Raw genomic sequence first — 10,558 nt, 5'->3', positions numbered from 1 at the left:
TATGCGTTAATGGTAATATCAAAATATGCCAAGAACAGTAGAAAAATATGAAAGAATCAAATACGTCTATGTAAAATCCCGTTTAGCACAAGAGAGGCATTTTCGTCTTTTAACCATTTCAAGAAAAAAATAAACGGCGCACATATAAACGCGTCAAAACTAAGAATACAAAATACCTAATTTTAAACAGTTTCGGGGACGGGGTTTCACATGCTAAGTGTGAATTAATACAGTAATATTCCTTACATTAAAAACATAAAATAAAAGCAAATGCAGTCACTTAATATTTTGGTCTAGTTATATTTCAATCCACATTTAAGTGACAGTTATTACATTTAACTTCTACGAACGGTGTGTTTGATATAATTTATTATGATTGACTCATTATGTGTTTTAGTCTAAATCTCTCACTCTTTAGTTTTAAAATATTGATCCAAAAAGAAAATTTTAAAAATCAAATGCAAAGGTGTAAGGTTGAGAACTTTGGTTAGTGATATAACTTTTCACTTATAAGTGAGAGGTCTTATGTTCAATTATCGACAAAAGCGAATTTGAACTACATTATTGTTAACCTATTGTAAGATTTAGCCAACTTCCTCATCTCCTTAGTGTAAATAATATTGTTTGTTAAAAAAAAAGTGGAGAACTTTTGAATCTCAAAGGCGTTTACAAACTAAGAATCGAAGTAAGCAAAAATCTAGTTACTAATTGTTTGGAATCGAAATAAAAAATGTAAAAAAAAAAAGAAAAAGGGATGGGTGAATTCCAAGTTCCAAAAGCATGTTCCAAAAAGGAATAAAAAAAAAACTAATGAAAATGGCTTGAAAACTTTAAGTTTTAAATTTTAATCAAAATCACATAAAGATGTTGCAAGTAAATAATACCATAAGTGAATTTTTAAAGTAAAAATATCGTTTTTGTTAAAAATAAACAGTAACGGAAGTGGTTGTTTCAAACTTTCAAAAAAGAATTCAAAAGCTAAAAAACATTTTTGTAATTGGGGTGGGGTGGGGGCATACGCTCCATCTCCCACGGGTTACGTGCGTTCGCGTTGAATTCCGAAAAGGCAAAAGAGCAAAGCCGCATTCTTTGCTTTCAGTAGGCGAAAATGAAAATGCGCGCCCTTTTCTTTCCCCTTTTCGTCCGTTCTTTTTTTTCCTTATTTTTTTTTTGTGAAAAAAATATAATTTATTTATTTATTTACTTCCTTTCCTCCAATCTCGTAAGAAAATTAATACTTTTATATTATAATTTTGTGAAAATTACAATAATAATATATGACATCTGAATTCAATTCCCTTTCTCAACTCCAATTCTGATATCTCAGGTGATCGTTGTCGACCACAATTCCCGCACCCTCGAAAGTCCTCTCTCTCTCTCCTCTCTCTATCTCTCTCTCTCTCTAAAAAAAAAAATTCACTTTCTGAATCGCTAGGGTTTCATCGTCTCCTTCTTCAGGTACTTTCACCCTGTAGATCTAAATTGGATTTCTTTGAATTGCATCCTCCATTTCTAGATCCCACTCTTTTTCTATCGATTTTTTGTTTGATAGTTGATTTCTCAGCATGTATTTATTTCTTTTGGAATTGTTTATTTGTGGCCTGCAAATACATTGTTTCATATTTTCGTTCTGCTTGAAGGAGGTGTGGTGGTTTTTCATCAACTTTTTGTTTGAATTGTTTATTTGTAATTATTATTGCAATATTATGATTCTTTGTGACCGAAAGGTCACCATGTTGAGTCATGAAAACAGCTTATTTGCAATGCAAGGGTAGATGGACATTTTCTCCGACCCCTGCAAAGCGTGGAGCCTTGTTGGCTTGAGGCCGCCCTTTATTTGTGGGAAAAATTGAATACAATATAGGTGGAGAATTTTGACACTCATCATTAAATCTGGTATAGCAGCTACCTGGTGATCATTGTTTAGTTACCAGTTTTTTCATATTGATGGATCATTTGGGTTCACGTACATTTTCCGGTTCCGCTGTTTACAAGGATACTACATTCCCACAAGATAGATATAACTTATAGGGCAACTTAAAAGATAGATTAATAGGATTATTGCTGTTCTTATTGTAATTTTCATATTATTCTCGTGCATCATATAATCATGGAGAACTGGTGGCTTCTATTGTATCTTGTATGCTAACCGTTTTGTACTTCAATCATTTAGACTCTTAAATCCAAGTTTAATCTTGCTTTGTTTACTTGATGTTCTCTGTGCTTGCTAATCATTTTGTTTCTTGTAAATCAATTCCTTTCACAATCAGGTTTCCTATACATAATCTATATGTTGCCGAGGAATTTCATGTTTTTAGTTCTGGACAAGGAGCTGTATTATAATCTGGGACAAGAAACGATATTGGAAGTGGAGAGTTAAGTCATGATGGTTGATTTGGGCCTTTCACTTGCTAGGTTTGTGACCGCTGCGGATGGTTATGGTCCATGTCTCTTAGGGTGGCTGGTCACTGGGTCATTCGGGCTTGTAGCTATCATCTTTGCTTTTCTTAAATGGCAGAAAAGGACATCTCTAAAATGGGTTAAAGCTGCAGCTAGAGCAAAAAAGAAAGTCTGGAAGAAGCTAAAAGTTCCTTTATCACATCATTCGTGGATTGAAGATATTACTAACGGTGAACAGCCATCCACATGTTGTGTTTGCTTGACTTCTTTGGTGTTTCTTCAATACCTAGGTACAAAAGCCTCATCGCGTACTCCTGTCCATCGTTGCTCTGTTTGTGGTGTAGCAGCTCATTTCTATTGTTCCCAGTACGCAGTAAAGGATTGCAAGTGTATGGCACAAGCTGGTTTTACCAATGTTCAACACCACTGGTCAGAAAGATGGGTTAATATGCATGATAATCCTGAGATATCGGCCATTTGTTTTTATTGTGATGAGCCATGTGGTGTTCCTTTCCTCGATGCTTCTCCTACATGGCATTGCCTATGGTGTCAGCGCCTCATACATGTCAGATGTCACAACAAAATGGCAAAAGAATATGGCGATGCTTGCGATTTGGGTAGTCTTCGGAGGATTATCATATCCCCTCTGTGTGTGAAAGAAGTTGGCCAATATAATGGACGTGGAATGCTGAGTTCATTCACAGATGAAATGATAACCTCATCTGTTTGTGGCCAGTATAGAAGAAAGCGCCACCACTGTAAGCATGGTAGTCGGGCAACTAATGGTGACTCTGCCACTGATGCATCTCCAGATTATCTGTTCAATGGATTTACTGGTATAAAGAGATCCCGTAGTGAGAAGAGTTTTGACTACTTAAAGAAGAATGATAGGACACTGAGTTTGAAGGGCAACCATAATGGGTTTTTTCAGAATAAGGGGGACACTGTCACCTATGGTCAAATTAAGAGATATAAAGTAGTTGATTTGCCACATGATGCAAGACCTCTTTTGGTCTTTATCAATTCCAGAAGTGGAGGTCAACGTGGGGCTTCTCTAAGGAGAAGGCTGAACATGCTGTTGAATCCTGTACAGGTAATGTTGTGCCTTTTTAGCATCATTCACTGTGATGGATTATAACTTTACATTGTTTTAGACGGGCAACAAAATGTGATCTTTGACGTCTAATGTTCCCTTGCTGTGTTGTAGCTCTTAATTTGCACCAGATAGCATACAGTCTGCTGTAATTCATATCCATATTTTTGTTTTCTGAATGAAACTTGATACTTAGTGACCTTGAGAAAATTCATTATGTCTGCCTTTGTTTCCCTTCCTTTTTCGAATTATATATGATGCCATGGTTGCATCATGGTTTTCTGGGCACAAGGTTGCCCAAATGTAGTAGCTGTGGGTTTTGTGGTACAGTTAAGGGAACAATGAGTGTAGTTGGTCACATGCTTCGTACGTGTTCATTTGAATGTATGTAGTTGGTTTGATATTTGGGGCTATAGTTTGCATTGTCATTATTATCACTTGTGTAACTTCTATTGCTTGTCCAGAAATATAAGCATATTGATACAGCATTGCATCTTTCTCCTAGGAGAATTGTGACGGGGTTTACCCTTGACCACCTTCTCTCTTCCTTTGTCTTTATTTTCCCTCATACAATGAAACAAATAAGAAATGATATTAATAGCTTGATGTGAGGCTTAGAATAGTCATAAGGAGGAAAATGCAGAAAAATAAAATTTCTCTTGTTGCTCAGAGTCTGAGTTGCATTCAAAGTTTTTGTACTTTTCCCATGCTGGATTCTGGTTAATTTTTTTTTAATTCAGTTGTTTGGATCTTCTAGTTTGAGATCATAATATTAGTAGTATGTATTCCATTATTAAATTGCCAATGTTTTTTAATTCAGTGATTGATATGTGTGTTATAATTTTTTTTTTTTTTTTTTTTTTTTGCATTTTTCATATCATGGTATTTAGGAGTAACTAGCCAAGCTATATTTCCAAATTGCAGGTTTTTGAACTGAGTTCTTCCCAAGGGCCTGAGGCAGGTTTGGAATTGTTCAATGATGTGCAATATTTTAGAGTTTTGGTATGTGGTGGAGATGGTACTGTTGCATGGGTTCTTGATGCGATCGAGAGGCATAATTTTGAATCACCCCCACCTGTTGCTATTCTTCCCCTAGGTACGGGAAATGATTTGTCAAGGGTGTTGCAATGGGGAAAAGGCTTCTCTATGGTTGATGGACAAGGTGGCTTAACCGCGCTGTTGCATGACATTAACCATGCTGCAGTTACCATGCTAGATCGCTGGAAGGTAAACATCAAATCAGAAGCTGATCCGAATAAAGTTCAGTCCAAGTATATGATGAACTATTTAGGTATTTCTCTACATTTACTATTACCTAGTTATGGTTGTGGGATCTGTTTGACATTTTCTCATTTCTTTGAAAGGTATTGGATGTGATGCGAAGGTTGCATATGAATTTCATGTGACCCGAGAAATAAATCCTGAGAAGTTCAGTAGTCAGGTACCTTCGTATTTGGTGTGATGCTTTCATTATCACCCATTATTTATGCTTTCCTAAGCAACAAAATTTTAGAGAAAGATTTGTCATCGTTCATTTCCATGATTTGGCTTCACTGATGGTTGCTTTTATGAACAGTTTGTAAATAAATTACGATATGCCAAAGAAGGGGCCAGAGATATAATGGACCGAACCTGTGCTGACCTACCATGGCAAGTTTGGCTTGAAGTTGATGGGAAAGACATGGATATTCCAAAGGTTTACATTTATGAAATTTTTGTTATTATGTTTCAAGCTGTTTTCATTACTTTTGAAGTGACTCCTTTTTCATATTTTTCTCTTCTTTTCCCAGGATTCTGAGGGTCTAATTGTGCTCAACATTGGCAGCTACATGGGTGGAGTAAATCTTTGGCAAAACGATATTGAGCATGATGATGAATTCAGTCTTCAGTTGATGCACGATAAAATGCTTGAAGTTGTATGTGTATGTGGAGCTTGGCACCTTGGAAAACTTCAGGTTTGTATAGTATGTCTATTTCTGTTTTTCATTCATAATGTCTCCCCTCCCTGATGTGGGATTTATATTCTCAACACATACACCCTCCATTGCAGAATAATTTAAATCTAAACTATCAAAAGCACAAGTATATTTACATAATTCTTTCTTTGACATGTCATCGTATATTTACATTGGAAATTCTATTCTTACTATCTATTGTACAACAATTTTATACAACCTTAGGTGGCAGCTGATGTGGACGGCCACATCATTTGGAGTAATCTGAATTTCTATTTAATTAAAACAAATAAAAAAAACCAGCGGAGAAAAAAGAGAGAAAACCAAAAACTTTGCATGGTGTAAACTGGGTTTCAAGTAAGAAAGTAAAAAATCTAGCAGCCCAATTCTCAGGAGTGTCCGCAGTTGATCCTTTACCTACTCCCTTTTCGTTATAAGGTGGTGTTCTTCCACCAAAAGTGGCACCCGGGGGAGGGGGCACTTCGGCTCAGGCTTTGGGCTAGAGGTCATGTTTCTTTTTTGAACAAGTAGAATAACCTAGTGGATTGAATGAATGGAAGAAGCTAATGTTTGTTGTTTTGCTGTACAGGTTGGACTTTCACAAGCTAGAAGACTAGCCCAAGGGAAAGTCATAAGAATACATGCCTCTAGTCCTTTCCCAGTCCAAATAGATGGAGAACCATATATACAACAACCTGGCTGCTTAGAGATTACACATCACGGACAGGTACAATTTGAAGCTCCCTGTGATCATGTCTTGTGGTACACACAAATATACGTCATCATGTAGGACTGGTTAGAGATGTATACTATGTGTTATTATGTTTGGAACATCTATCACACATTCGGGCAAGAATCGAACATGATCAATGGGCCGTAACCATATTCTACCAACATGAGGTGGTTCGCCAAAATATTAGCAGATTTTGGTGGGGTGATAGGGTTATTCGTGTTATTCTCAGCCAACCATAGCCAGGGAATGATACCAAACCCCAAATGTTTGGTTATGCACACAATCGAACCCTAATGGATACTAAAGAATGCTTTTTTGTTTGGTGGTTGTAGTCTGAACTTAGGGGGTTTGTTCGACACTGGTGTATGAAAGAAAGATCGATTCCAGAACCCTTAAATTGCTAGAAAACGCTGAATCTCAACGGATACACCCATATCTGTCCTTTATATTTTCTTTATAATTAGACGGACATTGAACTGGTTATCTTCTTCTATGTCGTTCTATTTTCAGATGTTCATGTTGAGGAGAGCTTCAGAAGAGCCCAGAGGGCATGCGGCTGCAATTATGACCGACGTTTTACTAGATGCCGAGTGCAAAGGCATCATCAATGCATCCCAGAAGAAAATACTTCTCCAGCAGATGGCCCTCCAGCTCACTTAATTCACTCTGCTTCTCTTCGCCGGTCTTCTAATTTTGTTAACAATTCTTTTGTCCTCATCGGTTTCCATACCTGTATTTTGGGCTGATTCAGTGGCCTACATATTTTTGGAATTGCTTCTTTTGTAGAAACAGATTTTTTTGTAAACCCAGAGAGAGACTCAGAGAGATTTTTGTTTGTAACGTTGTGATATGATAATAACTGACATTTGGTTGAAACTCCATTTTTCTGCATTTCTATGATGCCTTTTGTTTTATAATTGAAGTACTTGCAATAGTAACGGAAGATCAGTTGATAGATATCCTCACGGAAGATCAGTTGGTAGATATTCTCACAAAGACTGTTTCAAGTTATAACTTTTCAAGTTTCTTACACGATTTGGGCATGTGCCGTACATGCATCAACTTGAGGGGTAGTATTGACTTTTGAGTATATTCATATAATCTTGGGATTCTTAGTTTAGTATGATTTCATGTAAATTAGCTCTCTCCTTATTAATAGGCTTGCAACATCTTGTAAATTAGCTCTCTCTTTGTAGATGAATAGAGTCACAATACTATTACAAGAGTAGTTTTCTCTTCTAAAACACCAATCAATGAAGGCGGAACACGATGTAGAGTTTTTTGCAAATATGTAAAAAAATATACTTATGAGGAGTGCAAAATGAGATTTTTGAAGTGCTAATAATAGACAATCAATTAGTCCCAAATTTAAAGACCAAAGCTCCAAAAACAACAATGACAACTAAGCCTTATCTCTCTAAGTGAGGTCGGTTGTATGAATCTTAGATCTTCACAATGTTTGGTTTTGCATCAAGTCTTCTGTTAGTTCTTAGGTACTCCACATCTTTTATAAAAGTCTCTTTCCAAGTCTTCCTATGTCTTCCTCTACCCCTTTTGCTCTAAGTCTTACTCTTATAGTCCCATCTTCTAATCAGAGTATCCGTAGGTCTTCAATTCACGTGTCCAAACCACCTTAATCGATTTTCTTTCATCTTATCTTCAATTGCGGCCACTCCTATATTACCTCGGATATCCTCGTTGTTCTTAATCACATCCTACCTCGTTTGCCCACACATCCAACGAAGCATTCTCATCTATGCTACACTCATTTTTTGCACACGTTGATTTTTGACCCCACCCCCTAACATTACGTGCCATAAAACATTGACAATCTTATTGTTGTCCTATAAAAAAAATTCTTAAGCTTTAGGTGACAATGATTGTACAACATACCTGATGCACTTTTCCATTTCATCCATCCAACTTGTACTTTATGGTTGAGATCTTCATTTGATTCTCTATTTTTTTGCAAGATAAATTTAAGAGAATGAAAGCAGCATTTACTCTTTAGTACTTCTTAATCTACTATGCTCAATCTCATCTCATTTGGACTCCTATTCCCACTGAACTTGCTCTCCGTCTATTATGTCTCTAGCTTACTTAAGATCTTTAGATTCTAACACTTCCCACCAAAGATTAAGCTTCACATTTATTCCCTTGCGTTTCATTTATAGGCACTATATCATCTGCAAAAAGCATACACTAAGAGATGTCATCTTGAATAGTCATGTTACCTCATCTATTACCAATAGAGATAGGTAAGGACTTAAAGTTGAGCCTAATTGTGTAACCATATAGTTATGGGAAAGCTTTCAATTTATCCCTCATGAGTTATTGCTACATTCCTTGCTCCTTCATACATATTCTTTATTGCTTGGGTATATGCGTGTAAATCCTTTAGCATATTTCGAACCATATAGAAGAGACTAAGGGTGTGTTTGTTTGACATCCCTAACTCTTATTGGACTGGACTGGACTGGACTAGCATTTAGTGTAGTCCAGCGTTCGACTCAGGACCTCGTTAACTGTTGTTAGCTAATCTAGTCCGAAAGCATGGTATTAGCTATGACTACTTGTCGACGTTGTCGTTGCCCTATTGTCTTTCCCAAATCCATCTCAAGCAGCCATCTTCAGTGACCGCATCACCAACGACCTAAAATCTTTGAATCTGAGACCATCCAAAATCAGATTATCACCCAGGGAGTTGGATAGGAAAAGAGGCAGAGGGAAGAGAGAGAGGGATTTGGACGGAAAATCAAAGGGGACAGAGAGAGGGAGTTGAACGGGAAAACTTGCCATGGCCGCCATTCGAATTGGCGATCCTAAGCTTCATAGGGAGGAGTTGGGGTTTTCTGGGGGAATCGGGAACTTGAAGAGCAACGCAACTTGGGGAAACATAGGGAAGACAAGAGTAAGTGATTGGAGGTGAAACGGGACAGAAAAGGGAAAAGGGAAAGAGACAGTGGCACATATAAAATGGCAAAGAAAGGGGAGAGGGGAAGGATGCAGTGGGAGGACAAAAAAAATGAGAAAGGAATAAGAGCTGTGAAATTTTATTTGAACCCATATAACCTCTTTCTACACCCAACTTACTACTTTCACCCATATTAACTTTAATTAAACTATCAATACCTCTTTAAACCCATATTTACTACCTAAATTACCCTCACAAACCCAATTCAAGTTGTAGATTTATCCGTACACTCATTTAGAAATAAAAACCCAAAATTTGCAAAGAGAAGTCCATTTCAAGTTGGGACTATGAAAAAGTGGACAAATTCTTAATACAAACAATATGATCGTCCTTGCAATCATATTGCAAAAGAGCTTGTCGCACTAGTTTAAGGGTTTTTTGTTTGTTTCAAATAGTCTGAATCTGAATTCTAAATGCTATTATTTCTTTATTCTTATTTTTCTTCCCTCTTTGGTTTAAGTTGAAGTCCCTTCTTGGTTGTGACTATCTATCAATTAAGTACATGATTTAACTGACTATTTTTAGATATGAATATTTATCTTTAGGATGTATTTTGTTGGATGAAATATCATATCTTTGAGTTTGATTTACCACATGCATTCATGGATGAAAATAAAGGTAGGAGGATATATCATATATATTTGTGATGGTGAGTTGGATAAAGAGATAATTATTCTCTTCGAAACTCTAACTGCCCCAAGATTTCCAAGCCCTCAGCATTTTCAACTTAAACGATTCATGGTTGTTCCGTCCGATATGTCATAGGAAATATACTAGTACAAGTGCATGGGGAGACAAAGGAACGAGCCATAGAATCCTCTTCTGCATGTCATTTGATTTGTTTGACCTCAACACTATGGCATCTCCCTTGGACGATCTCAGCACCATGGCATCTCCCATTGCTGCTGTTGTAGATTTGTTTGCGCTTTGGTGTTTGTCTGGGTTTATTGATAAATTTTAGTTGTATTATTAAATTCATCTTGTACTTGATGATAATTATGTACTAGGGTAAAAAAGATAATTAACTTTTAAAGTTTAAGTTGGTGTAAAAAAAAGTTATATGAGTTCAAATAAAATTTCCCTTAAAAGCTTGACCAAAATAAAAAGACAGAAGATGGTTATAGAAAGGAAAATGATAATTTAATAATAAAATATTAGTATATATAGATTAAATTAATGATAAAATATTGTAAATATAAATTTAATAATATAATATATGAGTCTTGCTTTTTAGTTCGACACAGTACCAAACGCTTCACTAAATCAATCTAGCTTAGTCCATGAAGCTAGTCTAGTCCGAGATAGTCTGGTGCAACAAACGCACCCTAAGGGGGTGTATTCAATTGAGAATTTGAGAGACTTTAATGGATTTATAAATCCACGGATTTTTATAGGGTTTAATA

The 10,558-nt window shown here is 36.3% G+C and overlaps 1 protein-coding gene across 2 annotated transcripts; it reads left to right on the top strand.

Annotated features, from left to right (window-relative positions):
- The first annotated feature begins 1,082 nt into the window (after positions 1 to 1,082).
- DGK2 (diacylglycerol kinase 2) lies at positions 1,083 to 7,072 on the top strand. 2 transcript variants are annotated; one of them, XM_088686356.1, is made up of 9 exons: positions 1,083 to 1,222; positions 1,328 to 1,458; positions 2,271 to 3,493; positions 4,418 to 4,784; positions 4,858 to 4,934; positions 5,070 to 5,189; positions 5,284 to 5,448; positions 6,038 to 6,175; positions 6,692 to 7,072. In XM_088686356.1, the coding sequence occupies exons 3-9, from the start codon at positions 2,384 to 2,386 to the stop codon at positions 6,839 to 6,841; spliced, it is 2,127 nt and encodes a 708-aa protein (XP_088542482.1). In that variant the 5' UTR covers positions 1,083 to 1,222; positions 1,328 to 1,458; positions 2,271 to 2,383; the 3' UTR covers positions 6,842 to 7,072. The 2 variants fall into 2 exon arrangements, with proteins under 2 accessions (XP_088542482.1, XP_088542483.1); XM_088686357.1 differs by lacking the exons at positions 1,083 to 1,222; positions 6,038 to 6,175; positions 6,692 to 7,072 and adding an exon at positions 5,887 to 6,012 and having other exon boundaries at positions 1,234 to 1,458.
- The last annotated feature ends 3,486 nt before the right edge of the window (positions 7,073 to 10,558 follow it).

Source organism: Pyrus communis, chromosome 15 (genome assembly GCF_041283825.1).
Source record: "Pyrus communis isolate YQ-2024b chromosome 15, ASM4128382v1, whole genome shotgun sequence".
NCBI classification, from domain to species: Eukaryota; Viridiplantae; Streptophyta; class Magnoliopsida; order Rosales; family Rosaceae; genus Pyrus; species Pyrus communis.
This window is presented reverse-complemented; position numbering and strand designations above follow the sequence as displayed.